We start from the raw sequence: 21,247 nt of genomic DNA, 5'->3' as shown, positions 1-21,247 counted from the left end.
TCCCCATTATTCCCAATAGAATCACAAGATTTCCAGTCTTCCAAGTCTGAAACCTTAATATCATCCTCAACTTCTCTCTCTCAATCACACCACAATTTAGTCAGTCATCCATCAAAGCTTTTCATTTCTTTCTTTATGAAATTTTACATAAATTCCCAGCCACAGAGTCACTAGCAGCACGAGACCTCGATTCAATTCCCTTGCATGGATTATTGCAAAAACATTTTAAATGGGCTCCCTGCTTCAAATCCCTCCCCTCTCCAATCTATCCTCCATTCAGCTACCATTATTTTTTCTTAATTACGAGTCTGACTTTCCTCCCAATTCAGCACTCTCTAGGATTCAGCACTCTCTAGGATCCAACATAAACTTCTGTGACAGTTCCAGCTATTCATAATCTAGCTCCCTCCTACCTTTTCAATCTTTTTATATTCTTGTTATCAAGTCAGTGTTATTCAAATCTTCATGAGTTTTCTTGATAGAAATACTGGAGTAGTTTGCCATTTCCTTCCCCAACTCACTTTACAGTTGAAGAAACTGAGACAAACAGGGTCAAGTGACTTGCCCAGGATCACATAGCTAGAAAGTATCTAAGGCCGGATTTGATCTCTGGTCTTTCTGATTTCAAATCTACAACTTTACCCATTTGTTCTATCTAGCTGCCCCATTATATTACATTCTTCTCCCCTCTACAATCCAGACATTCTGATCTATGTGCTATCCTTATACATATTCCCTACCCCTACAATGCTCTCTCTCCCAACTTCTGACTCTTAGACCCCTTACCTTCCTTTAAGACTCAATTCAATGATCACCTCCTCCAGGAGGCCTTTCCCAGTGCCACTAGCTACAAATGCTATATCTTTCATGGCTACCTTCCCTCTACTCTCCATTTATCTTAGTCTTCTGATTCATATATATTATTTTTCTTCTTCCCCCCCCCCCCAACTAAAATATGATCTCCTTTGGGATGAGTGTTTTTTTTTTCCTTTTTGCTTTATATCCCTAAGTACTTAGTAAATGTTGATAATTAATTGACTTGAAGTCAGAGAACATGACTTTAAATCTCATTTTACTAGTGTGGGGAATTTAACTAAGTCACTTCACCTCTCTGGGCCTCAGTTTCCTGATCTGCAAAATGAATGGAGGGAGATGCCTCCTAAGGAATCTCACCAACTCTAAATCTATTATTTAATGAACTTGAGATTATGTGAAAAATCCTATCGCAATTTTCCCACAAATTCCATCTTTCATCCAAACTGGCCATTCCTCTGCCCACAGAGCCAACCTATGTCCTCATTCTTCTATATTTGTGTCTAATCTCCATACAAGACTAGGCATAGGGACCATGTTCCATATAAATTTATGTCTCCCTATACCTAGCATAGCTCTTAGCACTCAGCAAGTACATAATGAATATTTGTTGAATGAATTCTCCTTAACGATAATTTAGTCCAAGGGTAGTCAACTTTCTTTTAAAACAGACTCGCTAAAAACCAAAATAAAAAGGGGAGGTGTCTACAACTACCCATCCTTATGCTCCTGAATACTAGTTTTGAATATTTCACAAAGAAATTTTGCTAACATAAAAGCACCATTAAAAAAATTTTTAATGTCATCTGTTCCCAGAGGGTAGCCCAATGGGATAGATATGGTTGGGATCACTTCACATTTGTTTGAAGTACCTCTCCAATTTATATTTCTTTGGAAATTCAGACAAAAGTGAACATATCAGGATATATTTTTCTCCCCTTGAGTAAAAATAAATTTCCAAATCCTTATTTTCAAAACTATATTGCAATAAAATTAATGCAAACAAGATTAGAAAGGAAGTAACAAACTTGGAAAACATTTTTACAGTCACAGGTTCTGATAAAGGCCTCATTTCGAAAATATATAGAGAACTGACTCTAATTTATAAGAAATCAAGCCAGTTTCCAATTGATAAATTGTCAAAGGATAGGAACAGACAATTTTCAGATGATGAAACTGAAACTTTCCACTCATATGAAAGTGTTCCAAATCACTATTGATCAGAGAAATGCAAATTAAGACAACTCTGAGATACCACTACACACCTGTCAGATTGGCTAAGATGACTGAAACAAATAATGATGAATGTTGGAGGGGATGTGGGAAAACTGGGACACTGATACATTGTTGGTGGAGTTGTGAAAGAATCCAACCATTCTGGAGAGCAGTCTGGAATTATGCCCAAAAAGTTATCAAATTGTGCATACCCTTTGATCCAGAAGTGCTATGAAAGGGACCTGCATGTGCCAAAATCTTTCTGGCAGCCCTTTTTGTAGTGGCTAGAAACTGGAAAATGAATGGATGCCCATCAATTGGAGAATGGCTGGATAAATTGTGGTATATGAATGTTATGGAATATTATTGTTCTGTAAGAAATGACCAGCAGGATGAATGCAGAGATGCTTGGAGAGACTTACATGAACTGATGCCGAATGAAATGAGCAGAGCTAGGAGATCATTATACACTTCAACAACAATACTGTACGAGGATGTATTCTGGTGGAAGTGGATATCTTCAGTAAAGAGAAAATCTAATTCAGTTCCAGTTGATCAATGATTGACAGAATCAGCTACACCCAGAGAAGGAACACTGGGAAATGAGTGTAAACTGCATTTTTGTTTTTCTTCCCAGGTTATTTTTACCTTCTGAATCCAATTCTTCCTGTGCAACAAGAAATTCGGTTCCGCACACATATATTGTATCTAGGATATACTATAACATATCTAACATGTATAAGACTGCTTGCCATCTAGGAGAGGGGGTGGAAGGAAGGAAGGGAAAAATCGGAACAGAAGTGAGTGCAAGGGATAATGTTGTAAAAAAAATTACCCAGGCATATGTTCTGTCAAAAAAAAAAAGTTATAATAAAAAATAAAAATATATATTTAAAAAAAAACTATATTGCAGAATAGCTTGGTTCTCTCTTAAATATGAGATCCTAAAAATTATGATGGGTTCAAAGCATAGTCAGGAGCTATTCAAAACCCCAGCTCAGTTGCCCCCACTAATGTTTCAAAGAGCATATTAATTCAAAACAAGTCACTTAATTAAATAAAATAGGTGACATAACAAATTCATTATATTCTCAGCTCCTTGGAAGGAGAGGGAATGGGCATCTCATATTCCAATATCTAGGGACAGAGAACCCAGTCTTGCCTCAGAAGTCTCACTTACAGACACTATCTCCTTATCTTATTATCTTATTATCATCTATTGGATGGATTTCTTCATCTCCTATTAGAGATAACATTTGTAAAGTACCTAGGACAGCGCCTAACATATAGTAGGTGCTTAGTAAATGCTTATTCCCTCCCTTCCTGAGCTGGGAGCTCTGATAGCATATGCTAGCTTGTTTTCAGCACCCTGCTGCCACCTCTTGGTTTCTGGGGCTCGTTCTTTGCTAATTGACTACTATCATCTGCTTTTCCCTGGTGCCCTCGGTACTGCTGAAGCTCCTCAACCTCTTCCCAGTAGGAGAGTGATCACAGGACTTTATAGGAATTACCTCAGGGTAATACTAGCTTTCTTGTGAGGCAGAGGGAAAGTTTCACCCACCCATCCACCAAAAAGCCTTTGATTAAATCTCTTTTGAAACTTCTTTGGACTGCACATATTTAACCTATCAGATAGCCTGCTGTTTGGGGGAAAAGGGAGGTAAGGGAATGAGGGAGAAAATTTTAGAACAGTTTTATAAAAATGAATGTTGAAAACTATCTTTACTGTATTTGGAAAAAGAAAATACTATGGGGGGAAGAAACTTATTTGTAGGGATGGTTAGAGCACTAACTCTGGAGTCAGGGACACCAAAGTTCAAATCCAGCCTTCGACACTGAACCCTATTGAAAGACCCTGTGCAAGTCACTTACCCCTGATTGTCTAAGTGAAAAGATTGCTTTAACCTACATAAACAAAACCCTATGTAATTGCTACATATTATAATTATTGTTGAAGATGATGATGGTGATGATGATGGTGTCTTAACAACCAGTCCCTCCAGCCTGTCAGTATTCAAGGTTGGACTAAGAAAATTCTTTTCAGTTCCTATCATCCCCCTCGCTATTGATTAGCCCTGAGGACATATTGATGTTGTTGTTGTTGTCCAATTCTGTCCAATTTTTTGTGACCCATTTGGGGTTTTCTTGGCAAAGACACTGGAGTGGTTGGCCATTTCTTTCTCCAGGTCATTTTATAGATGAGGAAACTGAGGCAGAGTTAAGTGACTTATTTAGGGTCATGTAATTGCTAAGTGTCAAGTCAGATCTAAACTCATGAAGATGAGTCTTCCTGATTCCACTATGCCATTCTAGCTGTCATAAATTATCTTAGAGCTTTGTTTAAGAAGACTACGAAGATGGAGAAGAGCTGGTAACTATCTTCCAATTGTGCTAAAATCATAATTTCCATTTTCCCTAGAACCACAGAATTCCCTGATGACTGCCATAGCAAGTAGAGTGCTGAATTTGTACTCAACAGATCTGGGTTCAAATTCTACTTCTGATGCTATATGTATGAGAATAAACAAATCAGCACCTCAGTTTCCTCCTCCGTAAAATGATTGTACTATCCATCTTGACAGATTGCTTTGAATAAAGTGCTTTGCTAACCTGATAAGTGAGCTAGTGCTCCCTTTTTAATGCTATTAGTAAAACTTAACCCTTTTCCCACTTCAACAAATCTTTGATGCCATTAGTTGTGAACACTTTCCTAGTTGTAAGAACCTTAGAAATAAGTCCAGAACCCTCATTTTATACATGAGGAAACTGAGACCCCACTACAGAAAGTGAATTGGTGAAGGTCTAAGGGAATCGGGGGAGATGAAATTGAAACCCAGGGTGACTAAGTACAGACCCCACATTCTTTCCACTTCACCTTAGTCTCTGTCACTCAAAAGTTATTGATCAAGCTCCTGGGGATGGGAGTAACAGATATCTTGCTGCTGGACCTCGTACATGACAATTAGTGGGATCTGGTAGAGCTTGTGTTTCGCTGATAGGGCCTTTGAGAAGCTAGGATCACCTCTAGGCCATGATAAAGCATCAGAGAAGAGCTTTAGTGTATCATGCTTCCCATTCAAAAAAATCACAAAATCCAACTATTACTAGTGATAAACTCTAATCATAAAAGCAACATCCAGAGCAAGATGTTCTTAACCTGGAATCTATGAGCCTGGACTAAAAAAACAAACCAAAAACATTTTTATAAGTTTATTTCAACATAATTGGTTTCCACTGCAATCCTGTGTAATTTATTTTATTTAAATATTTTAAAACAATATCCTGATAAGGGATCCAGAAGTTTCAGCATGTTGCCAAAGAGTCTATGACACAAGAGATTAAAAAAGAGAGACAAAAGAAAATTTTATTGGACTAGATCAATTTATACCTGCTGACCGAAGCCAGACAAAGACAAATTTACATTAATGAAGTATCTCAAGGTGCCACTGACCTCAGAGGTCAATAGTGCATCTTATATCTCACCAAAAATCTCTTCTAAATCATCATCATAACTGGCATTTATATGGTACTTTAAGGTTGGCAAAATCCCTTTTCCTATATTATCTCATTTGATCCTCAAAACCATCCTGCGAAACAAGTGTTTTTATTATCCCTATTTTACAGATGAGGAAACTGAGGCTGAAAAAATTTCCCAGAGTCACCCAGGCAGTAAATATCTGAAGCAGGATTTAAACCCAAGTTTGCCTGAATCCAAGTTCAGCCCTCTATGCCCTGTATCATCATAGCTTACTATTACTCAGCAAGATTCTTGAAGATATCTGGGGAAAGTAAATCCACCATGTTCTAAGGTAGCTCATTTTATAAGGAGATATCTCCAATCATTTGAATTTTTTTTTCCTTATTTCAATAATAAATATGTATTCTTGTATTTTCTACCAGTTGTTTTCACTCGTCTGATCTCTTTTCCACATGATAATTCCTTAAGTGATTAAAGTCATTCTCCTTCCACAACCCTTGTGTTCTCCATTCACTCCGCATTGTCAGTCAACAAACATTTATTAAATACCCTCTGCCACGCAATGGGTTAAGCACAAGAATGCCTTCTCCTTTGCCATCATCTTCTCCTTTGCTCCCTTCTTTTTCTTCTCCTTTGCCTGCCTTCTTCTTCTTCTCGTTTGCCTTCTTCTATACTTCAGTTCTTCAAGACTTTGTGATTTTATTGGTTACCTGCTACTTCACTTATTCCCTATTTACCTGCTTTATCTAATCTTTAACAGCTCAAATGTAGCCAGTTTCTTCATCCAGCTCCTTTAGGTCATGGTCTCTTCTCAAAATTTCAGGATGGGAGTTGATTTTCTGAGATGTGTGGAGAGGCCCAGGAAATGCCTCAGGAGAGTCTATTCAGAAGCTAAAGCAGCAACAGTGACATCTTTTTATCGCCTCCAAATCTTGGAGAGATTCATTCAATTTTATTTCCTACATGCTAATCATATGTATTATATTTTTGTGAAGTCTAGTGTTTTAATATTTCAGTGAATCAGTTATCCCACCACGGAATTTCAAAATTGAATGGAACCTCAGAAATCAACAGTTCAAACAGAGTCTACAATAGTCCAACTAGTGGTCATGCAGTCTCCTCTCAAAGCCATCAGTGAGGTGGGAGCCACCACCCTCCCAGACAATCATTCAACCACCGAATGACACTGTTAGGAAGCTTTTCCTAACATCAAACTTAAACCTTCCTTGCTTCATCTTCTGTTTGCTTCTCCCTCTCCCCCATAACAGATGACTGTGCACTCAATGCAGCTTCCGAAGTTGAGATGCAACAAAATATGGATCCATTCTCTGCCGCTTGTACTCACTTTGGCTTAGCAATTTACATCAAGAAAACCCATCAGGGACATGCCTCTCTTCAGTAGTGAGATGATTTAAACCAGTTCCAATTGTTCAGTGATGAAGAAAATCAGCTACACCCAGAGAGGCCTGTGGGAACTGAGTGTGGTTCACAACATAGCATTCTCATTCTTGTTGTTGTTGTTTGCTTGCATTTTATTTTGCTTCACTTTTTTTTTCTTGTGTGGCATGATAATTGTATAAATATGTATACATTTATTTGATTTAACATATATTTCTACCATGTTTACTATATATTGGACTACTTGCCATCTAGGGAGGTTGTGGGGGAAGGAAGGAAATTGGAACACAGAGTTTTGCAAGGGTTAATGTTAAAGAATTGTCCGCTATGTTGAAAAATAAAAAGCTTTAACAAGAAATAAAAATAAAAAAAAAAAAAACCATCAGCCAGCACCACACCATCCATATGTGCAACCATTGGGTTATAGCCAATGGAGAAGTTCTGAATGCTGTGGGTAAGTTCTCTTGCCTTGACATTGTATTTCCAGGGATGTCCACATTGATAATGAGATGGACACACACATTGCCAGAGCTAGCTCAGGGTTTGGGAGGCTTCAAAGAACAGTATGGGAGAGGAGAGGTAATAGACTGCTTACCAAACTGAAGGTCTACAGAGGCATTGTTGTGAAAGCTGGAAGGTACAGCAGCGCCATGCCAGGAAATCATATTGCTTCCAGTTGACTTGTCTTAGGAAGATTCTGAAGAGCTCCTGGCAGGATAAAATACCAGACATTGAGATCCTTTCTCCAACTAAACTGCCAAGCACTCCAACTCTACTACAGAGAGCTCAATTCCATTGGGCTGGCCACGTTGTTCAAATGCCAAATGTACACTTCCAGAAGGATTATTTTATGGAGAAATGCAGAGGAAGCATTCACAAGGAAGTCAGAAAAAGCCATACAAAGATACTCAAGATCTCTCTTAAGAACTGAATTGATTGTATGACATGGGAGACACTGGCACAGGACCGCCCAGCATGGCGTGTCCTCATCAGAGAAGGTGCTGTGCTCTATGAGCAAAGCAGGATTGAATTAGTTCAGAAGAAATGCAAGATGAGCAAAGTTAGAGAGTCCATCCTAGATGTTCATAGGGATTATTTGTATCTGAGCTGTCCCAGAGCATTCCAAGCTTATATTGATCTGATCGGCCACGGTGGGACACACTGATATAACTCTAACATAATGGTGCCATTTTGGTACTCTTTGAGAATGAAGGACAACTAGTGACCAGGAAGAAGAAAAAAAAGTAAAAAAAACACTTTGCAGTATCTTTTTCATTAAGAAGAATCTGTGGGGCAATAAGACCACCACCACACTTATTCTGGACCCACTTAGGACTCATCTTCCAGGCTATTTGTATAGTGGCTCACTCTATTGATGTGGCTTTCAGTAAGTCCTTCCTTCTATATGCCCACATTACTGTGGCTGAGGCAGCCAGGTGGCAGAGCATAATGAACCGGGGCTGGAACCAGAAACACCTGAGTTCACATGCTGCCCCAGGTGAACTTAATAATATGTGTCACTGGGTTAGTTACTTAACCTTGATCTGCTTCTGTTTCCCCTCTCCCGTAAAAATGAGAAATAATAACAGCCCTTAACTCTTGGAATTGTTGTGAAATCCAAATGAGATGATATTTGCAAAGCACTCACATAGTATCTGGCACAAGAGAGATGCTTAAAAAATATTCATTTACTTCCTTCACTTCTAGTTTGTAAGATATGAGTCAAGTCAATAAATATTTGTTATTCAAATGGCAAATATACACTTCCAAAAGGATTATTTTATGGAGAACTCACTCAGGGCAAGCATTCACAAGGGAATCAGAAAAAGCCATATAAAGACACTCTCAAGATCTCTCTTAAAAACTTTAGAATCGATTGTATGACACGGGAGACACTGGCTTACAATAGGAATACAAATTCAAACACAAAGGAAGATAGTCCCCAATGTTTTTTTTTTTAATGGGTGAAGAAAATCCATAAAGGGGAGTGTATGATAGGAGGGAAGTTGGATTGGGACATGCGAGAGAAAGTCCTGTGGAGAGTCAGGGGGACCAACCTGGAGAAAAATTCAGATATCCAGTCATCCACGGAGGTTCTGGAAGGGATCAAGCACTCGGAGAGAGATGCTGCAAGAGTGGAGAATAAAGACAAGGTGAGAAATGGCACAAGGATGGAATGAGCTTCCAGAGAGAAGAGCTTTCTATGACATGGTAAAGAAAGTTTGGTGGGGATAGATCACTGGTGCAATCTAGAAGAAAATGTAGAAGATGAAGGAACTGTGTGACTTTGACTAAGATCTCCAGTTCCTCATATGAAAAAGGAGGGGATTGGACTAAGTGAACTTCAAGGTTCTTTCTTGATCTAGATTTGGATCCTATGACCCTGTGATCTACCATGTTGTAGACAGGAGTCCAGTTGGGGTCTGCCTCAGACACCACTTCTTATTCTTAAATACTGAAATTCTTTGATTCTGTAACACCAATCAATGTCATTCTCTTATTATAATACCATAAAAAAGGAAGAGGAAGAGGAAGAAAAGGAAAGGAGAGATAAAGAGAAAGAGAAGAGAAGAGAGAACTGCTAAATTTTGATGAGAAAAAGGAGGAGAAATGATGTCAAAATCCTCTTCTTCACAATCACACATGTCCTATGCAATGTCATCCTATTACCTCCTCCAACCCATACCCCAGGGCACTTTCTGCCCCAAACTTTCTGAGTCTAGAAAAAGCTCAGAAAACACTAAATCACAGAAGGCCAAACCTTCCTCCCAGTATCTGATCAGTGCTCTTTCAGGTCAATCATGAGAAGACTGCAGGGATAAAGAAAGTTAAGCTCAAGGTCCATTTACATCAAATTCTCCTCACTGGTGGAATTTGTTGACTGTTCTGGGAGTAGGGGAATTGAGTCTCTATTGCTTCAAGAACTTGAAAAAAATCTTCTCTCTCAAAGCTGGAAGCCAAAAGATCAGGCTCTCTCTTCTCCCAAGTGCTCAACAAGAAATCAGTCTCCATCATTAAAGAGAATTTTCTTCAAATGGGCTTTGGTTACACACACACACACACACACACACACACACACACACACACACACACACATATACACACACAAATAGAAAAGTAAAAGCAGTCCTTACTCTCAAGGAGATAGCATTTTAATTGGGAGGGGAAGAGAGATATATATATATATTGAAGGTTTTAGCTGCAAGTCAGATGGAAAGATCCATTGATCTTCAGAGTTTGGAAACAAAAAATATAGCAATGCATTGTCTTGGATCTGTAAGCTCTTTAAAAGTACCAATTATTTCATTCTTTTCATTTGTATCCCCAGAATTTAGAAGTGTCTTCAAAAGAGAAAATATCTAATAAAAATGCTTAATGACTCCTGACAAAAATCTGATGGACTCAGGGTATCTTGAGATAGATACATGGATAGATGGATGGACAATGTGTGTGCACATATATAATATGTATATGTGTGTGTATGTGTGGAGGGAGAGAGAGAGAGACAGACAGACAGACAGACAGACATAGAGAGAAAATCAGGGTGGACATGACCAATGCAGTAATTTGTTTTGCTTAATTATTAATTATCAGTGTTAAAAAAGGTGGGGTGTTTTCTTTTAAAAAGAAAAAAAGGAGAGAAAATGAAATTTTGTTGGCTGAGAATGAATTATTTTTAAATGCGTGTTGATATGATTGGTGACTGATCTTTAGACCCAAAGGGTAAAACTGGAGATAATGGATAGAAGTTACAAAGAGGGAAATTTATCATTCATGTAAAGAAAACTTTCTAATAATTCATACTAGAGTAGAATGAGTTGCCTGGGGAGGGCATCAGTTCTCGTGAAAGCTGAATGAAAGTAATGGAGAGGATTGAACCAAATAGTCTCTGGAGTCCTTCCTTCCTGTTCTTACTCTTCTATCATTGTCTCACTCTCTATTCCTACACCACTCAAAACTCACATCCACAGTATTTCATAGTCTCAGATATTGAAACTTCCTCTCAGATTCAAGCTCATTCCTCCATTCCGTGGTCAGTCATTCCATCAAGAATGCCTTCTTGGACCCAACACCAACCCTAAGTTATTTCTTAAATAGTCCTCAGGGAATATCTGGCAATCATGATACTGTTCTTTATTTTCTTCAACCTCTGAGGAGACAGTGAGAGAATCTGAAGAAGAAGGAAAAACAGAAGAGAAAAGAAAGAGTACTAGAGGAGGGGAAATAATAGGAGAGAAAAAAGAAGAAAAGGAAAGAAAAAAAGGAGAAAAATAAAAGGAGAAACAAAGGAAGGATTTAGAAGTAGAAAAAGAAAGGAAGATGAGAATTTGGAATGGAGATAAAAAGCAAAAGAAGAGGAAAGGAAAATGGTGGATCTATACAAAACAAACAACTTAACCTTGTTTGACAGGACCATGCATGACAGAACCAATCAATCAGTTTGACTTGCCTTGAGCAGTCAACTCCATCTATATGGACACTGCTGTTAAATTGATTGTGCAGTGATCCAGAGAGATCTTGGAGATGACCAAAATTGACTGTTTTCTCCAGGTCACAGTCTATTTGATTGCCCTGATGAGACATGGGTAATGTGTACTGTACCAGTAAAAGGATCTGTGTCCTTTGAAAGTCAGAACCAATAATAAAATTCAGGGATTCAGAGGATTTTAGTGCTAAAAAGCACCAGAAAGATTATCTACTTCAACTCATTGATTCAATAAATGTTTGTTGAGTTGAACTGAATTTATTTTATAGATGAGGCATAGTGGAATCAGAGAGATCAGGTCCAAGGTCAAACAGTGAGTTATTTTATTTAAATAGAATCTGTTATATATCATTCCATCACTCAGAATGCCACAGATATACTTTGCCACATCTCTACTATATTTTATCAAACTCTCTAATATACCTGTTCTAAAATTTTATTATATTTTCTGCCTAAATGTCATTTTTAAATGTTATGATCTATGGTAAGAGATACAAACTCTTCCAGAAAGAGATGTTATAGAAACAAAATTATTTTCAATCCTATGATAGAAACCTCACAAACCAGCCAGAAAATATTTCCCGATTAAATTTCAGTTATTCAAGGTGACAAACTCATAAACATAAAACATCAGAGATGTAAGGAACCTTGGAACATAGATTGTCACGGTGCTGGGAGGAACCTTAGGATATAAAATGTCAAAGCTGAGAGGGACTTTAGATGCAAAATGTCAGAACTAAAAGGGACTTTGGAATAGAATGTCAGAATTGAGAAAAACTTTAGAATATAGACCGTCAGAGTTGGAAGGAACTTTGCCATTTTTTTTTAATTCCCTATTTGGTATTTTGTTTTTTTCAGCAATTACATGCAAATCAATTTTAACATTTTTTTATTTTGATTTGCAATTTTCTCCCACCCTCCTGTTGCCCTTACTGAGAAGAGAAGCAATGTGCTACAGGTTACATATGTGCAATCACACAAAACATATTTCCATATTAGTCATATTATAAGAGAAAGCACAGACCAAAAAAGAAACTGAAAAAATAAAGTTAAAAAAGTATTCTTCAATCTGCAGTTAGACTCCATTAATTCTTTTTTGGAGATGGTTATCAATTTTCATCATAAGTCCTTCAGAATTGTTTTGAATCGTTGTATTTGTGAGGATAATTGACATTCGCAGTTGATCATCATACAATATTGCTATTATCGTGCACAATGGTTCTCCTGGTTCTTTCACTGTGCATCAGTTTATATGTCTTTCCAGGTTTTTCTGAAAGTCTTCTGCTCATCATTTCTTATGGCACAATAGCACTCCATCACAATCATACCATTACTTGGTCAATCATTCTCCAATTGATGAGCATCTCCTCAATTTCTAATGTTTTGCTTCTGGCTATTTTCTCCCCCAATCTACCCTCCCTTCTATCAGCTCCACTCCTTCTTCTATCCCCTTTTCCTTTTTCTTTTCTATGGGATAAAAATGATTTCTATACCCAACTGAGTGTGTTATTTCTTATTTGAGCCAATTTTGATGAAATTAAGGTTCAATAGTCCTCATATACACACTAACTCCATGTTTCTGTCCACTGTAAAAGCTCTTTCTGTGTCAAATAATTTATTCTATTCTACTTCTCCTTTTCTCTTTCTGCTAGTGCATTGCTCTTTCTCACCCCTTACTTTTATTTTTAAAGATATCATCCCAGCATATTCAACTCACACCAATACCTGTAAGGGGCCTTTAAATGGGTGCCACAGCGCATCGGGAGATTGAGGCCCGGAAGTAATTTCTGTGGATATTAGGACTGCCCTTGGGCGGGATCCTGGCCATATTGAGATAGTTTCGTAATGGGTGACTCTCTCGCTGATTGGCTGTGTGTGACCTCACAGGCCCTATGTAAGCCCACTGCAGGCAGCAACCGCCCTCTTTAACCTCGTGCTCTTCACCCTGGCTCCCCAGCCTGGGTGGCCAAGCCAAGATGGATAGCCAAAAGAGGTAAGGGTTTTGGTAGTGAACACATGGGTCTTCTGACCAGGTGTTCACTCGGGAACCAACAAGTCAGGGCATTATGTGAGTAGGTATAATAAAGGCTTTTAAGATTACATGTGGCTGTTCTTGAGTGTGCTACCAGTTATTAAGCTATAGATTCAAGAGAGAGGAGGCGAGCCGGGTAGAGTTCACACTGCAGAGGACAGTGGTCAAAGGTACTCTGGTGGGTCTAGGACAGACTAGTAATTGTAACTGCCAGGAGAGCACGTTACAAATACCGGCTATGAAAATTCCTTATAACTATCCAAATAATAAGAAAATTCTAATGAATTATAAGTACCATCTTTCCATGTAGGGCTATAAATAGTTTAACTTTTTTGAGTACCTTATGATATCTCTTTTCTGTTTCTCTTTTTTTTTTTTTTTTTTTTTTTTTTTTTTTTTTTTTTTTTTGCTTCTCTTGAGTCTTATATTTAAAAGCCAAAGTTTCTATTTAGCTCTCGTCTTTTCATCAGGAATGTTTGAAAGTCCTCTGTTTTGTGGAGTATCCATTTTTCCCCTGAAGAATTATATTCAGTTGTTCTGGGTAAGCGATTATAGCTCCTCATATTCCTCATATTCCAAGCCTTCTGATATTTGAATGTAGAAGCTGCTAAATCTTGTGTTATTCTGACTGTAGATCTATGATGTGATATGATATTGTTTCTAAATGGATGCTTGCAATATTTTCTACTTGGCCTGAGATCTCTGGAATTTGGCTATAATATTCCTGAAAGTTTTTATCTTGGGATTTCTTTCAGGAGATGATTAGTGATTTCTTTCAATTATTTATTTTTATCTTCTAGTTCTAAGATATCAGGATAGTTTCTATCTAAGCTCGTTAAAAAAAATCATGACTTTCAGCTAGTCCAATAATTCTTAAATTATTTCTATTTTCCAGGTCAATATTTCAAATAAGATGATTCATATTTTCTTCCATTTTTTTTAATTCTTTTGATTTTGTTCTATCGCTTCTTAATGTTTCATGGAGTCATTAGAGCTTCCATTTGCTCAATTCTAATTTTTAAGGAGTTATTTTCTTCAATGAGCTTTGTGCTTCCTTTTCTATTTGGCTAATTCTGTTTTTAAGGAGTGTCTTGATTTATTGGATTTCCGTGCTTCTTTTGCCATTTGTCTTATTCCTTTTAAGACATTATTTTCTTCAGTAATCTTTTGTATCTCCTTTACCAAGCTTGCTATTGGCTTTTTTCCCATGATTTTTAACATCTCTCTCATTTTTCCACAATGTTTCCTCTACCTCTCTTATTTGATTTTTAAAATCCTTTTTGAGTTCCTCCATGACCTGAAAAATTAATATTTTTCTTAGAGGCTTTGGAGATAGCAGTTTTGACTTTGTTGTCTTCTGAATTTGTGTTTTGATATTCTCTGTTCTCATAGTGACTTTCTATGATCAATATCTTTTTTTGTTGTTGTTTGCTCATTTTCTCCAGCTTCTTTCTCAACTTTTAACTTTATATTAAATTTGAGCCTTGCTTCTGGGGTGCAGAGAGCATTGTTCCAAGATTCATGTTTTTTTTGTGCAGCCATTTTCAGAGCTAGTTTGGGAGATGGGAGTGTAAATTTTTTGTTCTTTCAAGTTGGTATGATCTAAAAAGAGGTATGTTTGCTATTATTCTCCTTCAAGTGCCATAAGCTCTCTTTTCTGCCCTGAAATTGTGACCAAGGTGTCTTGCTCCCATACTCATAAACTCTAGTACACTAGTGCTCTATCCATCTCTGGGAACCAAACCCAAATCTTACAACTAGAGTCCTGTGCCCAGTGCCAGTAAAGTGATCCCTATAAATCCTCTTCTTATCAATTATCCAACCCCTTTAGTGTTTGCTCTGAGAGCTTTGGAAGCATTTAGGGCCACTGCTAATTGTGTTGCTCACAATATCTGCTCCTGGTTTGCTGCATTCTACTTCCACCCCAGCATGATAGAAGCCAAACTTCTAAGTTATCTTGGGAGGGAAAATTGTTTCACTCTTTCCCTTTGTGTGTTCTACTGCTCTAGAATTCATTTTGAAGCATTATATAAAGTTGTTTGAAGGATATTTGGGAGAACTCAGGCAAGTTCCCTGTCTTTTCTCCACCTTTTGGTCCTGCCCCTCTGGGAGGGATTTTAAAATATAAAATGTAGAACCTAGAAGGGCTTTAGAATATAAAATGTTAGAGCCAAAAGGGACCTTAGAATATAGAGTGTAAGTGCTAAGAGAGACCTCACAATAGAGAATTTTGGAACTAAGAGGGATCATTAGAATATAGAGTGTCAGAATTAGGACAGATATAAAATGTAGACTATCAAAGCTGAAAATTTACAACTTAGAGCACAATGTTCCACTTGGAAAAGTTCTAGAACATGGAATATAGTATCAGGCCTGGAAGAAGCCATAAATTATAGAATGTAGAACAGAGAGAGCCTTTTAGACAGAGAATATGTTGTCATATTCTCAAGAGCATCAGAACTTAGAACATGGAGTGATAGTTCTGGAAGCGACCTTGGAATGTAGAACACAGAATGCTAAAACAGGGAGAGATTTAAGAATATAGCGTTTCAAAGCTGTAAGGAACCTTAGAACATAGAATATGGTTTCTTATGAATAGTGAAATGGTTTCCCCAGCGTCACTTAGTTAGTATGTATCTGATATCATATTTGAAATCCCGGAGAGGATTCTTTCTTTCTCCAAACCTGGTGCTCTATGTGCTATGGCACCAGTTAGCCACTCCATAATCTTTTGCACATTCAAATAAACTGTAGCCCAGGAGAATATTGGAGAATTAGTATTCCTGGAATTCAGCCAGACCATTTGATAAAAGCTCTCATTCTCTGGGGCAGCTCAGAGGGTGCAGAGGATAGAGTACCAAGCCCTGAGTTCAAATCTGGCCTCAGGCACTTAACACTTATTAGCTAAATCTGATTGCCTGCCCAAAATAATAATAATAATAGCATTTAATAAAATACCCATTTAGCAGATTTAAAAGCTGAGATTCAGAGAGATTAAGTGACTTGTTTTGGGCTACACAATGGATAAATAAGTGTCTCAGGCAGAATTTTAACTCACACTTCCCTAACTCTAAGGATATACTCAACCCAATATGCCATCCAGCTGCCATTATGCTATCAAATGAGGTAATATTTGGAAAGCACTTAGGATTGTCCCATTTCATCTTGTCCAACTCTTCATGACCCCATTTGGGTATTTCTTGGCAGAGATACTGGAGTAGCTTATCATTTCCTTCTCCAGTCCATTTTGCATATGAGGAAACTGAGGCAGACAGGGTTAAGTGACTTGCCCAAGGTCACACAACTAGTAAGTATCTGAAATTGGATTTGCAGTCAAGAAATTGAATCTTCCTGACTCTAGGCCTGGCACTTTGTCCATTGTGTCTCCTCACTCCCTATATTCCTGGTAAATAATAGGGACTTAAATATTTGTCCCTGCCTTCCCCATCACCCCCATCTAGCTTCCATCTTGGAGCACAGAAATGACATGGCGCATATACCAAAAAAGAAATACTGTTTTTCTCTGCCCTCTCCCTCACAACCCACCTCCAACTTCATGCTTATTCCTAAAACAGGAACTAAGTACCAGAATTTGCCCCACTACCATTCTAAGATCTGCAGACTCTCGGAGCCAAATCCTAGCACTGGTCTCCTAGCAAGAAGGAGCATCAGAAGCTGAGGTGTAGGGAAGAGAGTCATAGAACATATGTAGAGAAAGTCCCAACAGCTGGGCGTGTGTGTGTGTGTGTGTGTGTGTGTATGTGTGTGTGTGTGTGTGTGCACAAGAAAAGTAATAATTGTAATAATAATAGCTAACATTCATATAGCACTTCAAGGTTTGCACATTAGCCCCTTTGAGTGGGGGCTCTGGAAGAGACAGGGATGCAGGGAGTAAGAATTTGGGTGTGTGAAAGTCTTAGGCCCACCAGGTGCTGAGGTAGCCTGTGTTCTGAGTTCTAATAATACCACCTGTCCACTCACACATGCACACATGTGTACACATATGTACATGTACACACATATACACACATACACACTCTATACAGCAATGTCTGTTAGAGCGACACTCAGATTCTGTAGTAAGGGCAAGTTTGTGTGTTCTCCATGGTTCCCAAAAGTGTGTTTGAGGGTGAAAGGAAGGGAACAAGTAGGTCCAGAGTACAGGGCATTGGAGATCCACAAGTACATCTACAATTAAAGCCTTCCCCAATCGCTCTTAATTTTAGGGCCTTTCTATCTTTTTTGTATATTTTTCTTTAGGTGTTGCACCCCACCAATTAGAAGGTGAGCTTTTTGAGGGCTGGAATTGTCTTTTGCCTCTTTTAGAATCCCCAGCACTTAGCATAGTGCCTAACACAGAGTAGGCACTTTATAAATATTTAAATAAAAACTACAGTTTCAACTAGAGTTTGGGGTGAGAATGAGGGCATCAAAGAAGCCAGTTCCCACAGGAGGGGGTTCCCAAACAACTACCATCACACCAATTCCTGCCTAACAGGGAAAATTGAGCTACTTAAGAAAGGGAAAATAGTGTTCCCCAACTGGCTAGTGATTCTGGTGGGGAAACCAGTATTTGCTAGCTGCTTAATAAGTGTTTATTGATTGTTTGTTGATTAAATATCAGAGCATGGATTTTTTTTTGATTTGGGTTTTTTGGGGGAGCAAGAGGGGAGTGCTGAGGGATATGCAATTAATTTGTGCATCTCCAGCCTCCTTCTGTAGCTATGGCTGAAGAAACCTCCATAATCCTTTAAAGGCTTTTTCCAAAGTCCACAAGGGAGATGCCATAATCTTATTAAACTTCAGAGCAACCCTTCACAGAAAGTATAATTCTGTCCATTTACTAGTGGAGTAAATGGAGCTCACAGTTACCAAGCAATTTGCCATAAGTCACCCAGGGAGCCATAATCAGGAAAAGACTCATCTCCATAATCCTTAGCCCCATTCCCCATAGAAACACCCTCTTGTAGACACGACATCAGTGACAGACTTTGAAACAATAAGACAAGAGGCAGAGCTAGAGAGAGACGTATGAAAAAAGAACAAGCTTTTAATATCCCCCACAATGGCAGGGCCATGCACAAGAGCCAAGGAACAGTAATAAGAGTGAGCATCCAGCAACACTGATGAATATCGCCCAACCTAATATGGAAGGAGGCTGATGCTGCTCATTGGGCAGCACTTTATCATTTTCTCAGAGATTGTATCAGCTTTATATTTCTTCCACCACTGACTCCCTTGCTGTCTCATTTGTGTTATGAAGGGTAATGGTGTTTGCCATCAGGAAATTAAAGGCTCCCCTGAATAAGGGGTTCTTGCTATCAGCACTCTGGACTCTTATTGAGCTTGAAGTCACCATCAGATTTGAGCAATGGAAGGATATGAAAAGGAACAAAGAGAAATGAGATCAGCTCCTCACCCAGATTTCCTTTTGTCGGCAACTTTGGCAAAGTCTTAGATATTTCCAAGCCATTCATCAGACACACGACCAAGTTTTTGTCCATCAGCTCCAGGAGAGCATTCTGGAACCATGTTTCTCCTGGTCGGGCAAAAGGGGAATTACCAAACCAGAGGCAGAATTGTTTCCTGTATGGGAAAGAGCGAAGTTGTTCCAAGAGGTTGTTTCCACCTAGTCTAGTATGGATTCCAAGGTCCTCGTTATCCTCCTGCCTCTGAGTTAAGCATCAGAAAAACTGTGCTACATGGTTAATATATATATATATAGGAAATATATATTGCCATTTAGGAGATGGGGAAGGAAGGGAGGGAAAAAATTTATAACTCAAGGTTTTGCAAGGGTGAATGCTGAAAACTATGCATTTGTTTTGAAAATATAAAGCTTTAAAATAAAAAAGAAAATTATATTATGGTGAAATTTATATTTGTGGTGAAAATTATAGATGATGATTATTTTTTAAAAAAGGAAAAGAAAAAGAAAAATTTTGCGTTCAACTTGAGCTTAAGGTGAGAGTAAGGGCATCAAGGAGTCTAGGTCACAGCAAAGAGGCTTTATCAGACTGATTCCTGCCTGAAAATTGAACTGCTGAGAAAAAAGAGATGAGAGTATTCTCTAACTGGCTAGTGATTCTGCTAGGAAAACTAATATTTGCTGGAGTCCCAAATCATCAATTCCCCAAGTCAGTTGTCAACTCATACCCATTGTTACTCCTGAAAACATGGAATATTTTTCCTTTTCTTTATTTCTTAAGATGTAGCACACTTCCTAACACATCCTAAATGCTTTTTAAAAAATCTTGTTGAAAACAAAAGTATAAAAACAAGGTGAGCCCCAAAGAAAAGACCTGAGAAGTCATCTCTTCCTCTTCCTCCTTTACAGGGATGAAGAAGGGGAAATAAAGATAGAGAATCTGGGGGATGACAGGGATGGATGTAAAACATTGCATATAACAGCTCTGTCCATATGCTGATCAATTTCACTTTTTTTTCCTTTTTTTGTCATTTATTGTTATAAGGAATAGTTCTAACCTGTAGAAATTCTCATTAAAACTTTGAAAGTAGGAGAGGCTAGGTGGTGCAGTGGATAGAGTAACAACCCTGAAATCAGGAGGACAAATCTGGCCTCAGATACTTAATACTTCCTTAGCTGTGTGACCCTAGGCAAGTCACTTAACCCCAATTGCCTCAGCAAAAAAAATTTTGAAAGTATAAGGCAAAGGAGAAGTCTGTTTTCTAAAAGATATACTTACTCAACTCATTGTGTTCTTATATCAACAGCCAATTAGCCTTTTAAAATTTATGTATTTTATTCATTTTTTTGGTTTTATATTTCCTAGATTTCACACAGCTTTCATCTTTCCTCTTCTCTCCTTCAACAAAGCTAAAATCAAATACATTCTGTGTTCACATGTTATTATTTTCCAGATAAGGAAACTTAGGCCATAGACTGAATGCAACCTTTTCAATCTATAAATATGGAAACTTGGGCAGCAAGAGGAAATGATTTCAGGGTCAACAGGCAGTAAATGGCAGAGGAAATTTTGAACTCAGGGTCTTTGCCTACAAATACAATATTCTTTTTCATTGTACCAAATTGCCAGGCAAGTTTCAAGGACACATTCTGGGAGGTGGGAAGGGGTCCAGAAACTCTCCTTCATCTTTCTGAGCATGGCCAGTTTCTCATCCATCATTCTGAAATGTAGTTATTCACTGCAGAAAGCTAGAGATCATTTAGTCCAACTGCCTAATGAATAACAGGCAAAGTGGGTGAGTGAGCCATCTTGTCTAACCCAGCTCCCTTCATCACCTCAAGCCAGGAAGTTACATGCCAACCAGAGAAAAGGCAAAGCAATGACTGAAGAAGGGGAAGGAAAGAAACCCTCCCAGTGAAAGCTTCCCAGAAAGCCAGGGGGGAAATTAATGAAATAAGTAAACCTCTATTTTTACCCTCTTTCTAAATTCAATCTTTCTTGTGCAATAAGATAACTGTATAAACATGCATATAGCTATATATATATATATATATATATATATATACATATATATATATGTATATATATATATACACATATATATGTATATGTATATGTATATATATATATATATATATGTTGTAGTTAACATATACTTTAACAAATTTAACATGTATGGAACTACCTGCCATCTAGGGAAGGGGATGGGGGGAAGAAGGGGAAAAGTTAAAACAGAAGTTTTTGCAAGGGTCAGTGTTGAAAAATTACCCATGCATATGTTTTGTATATAAAAAGCTATAATAAAAAAGTAATCTCAAGTAAAAAATAAATAAATAAGTAAACCTCCCCCCACAAAGGACCTTAAATGATTAATGTAAGTACTCTGAGATTATTGT

General features: G+C 37.9%; 1 protein-coding gene across 1 annotated transcript in view; it reads right to left on the bottom strand.

Annotated features, from left to right (window-relative positions):
* Positions 1-7,405: 7,405 nt before the first annotated feature.
* The window catches only part of DNAJC12 (DnaJ heat shock protein family (Hsp40) member C12), a 52,487-nt gene continuing 38,645 nt past the window's right edge, over positions 7,406-21,247 (bottom strand). The window contains exons 5-6 of the mRNA XM_074296606.1: positions 8,962-9,031; positions 7,406-7,612 (exon numbers count right to left, since the gene is read on the bottom strand). Of these exons, the coding sequence (XP_074152707.1) occupies positions 7,591-7,612; positions 8,962-9,031 (92 nt within the window). The 3' untranslated portion in view covers positions 7,406-7,590. The remainder of the gene's footprint in view (positions 7,613-8,961; positions 9,032-21,247) is intronic.

The sequence above is a fragment of the Sminthopsis crassicaudata genome, chromosome 2 (assembly GCF_048593235.1).
Source record: "Sminthopsis crassicaudata isolate SCR6 chromosome 2, ASM4859323v1, whole genome shotgun sequence".
NCBI lineage: Eukaryota > Metazoa > Chordata > Mammalia > Dasyuromorphia > Dasyuridae > Sminthopsis > Sminthopsis crassicaudata.
Note: the sequence above shows the minus strand (reverse complement) of the source record. Positions and strands in the feature narration are given on the sequence as shown.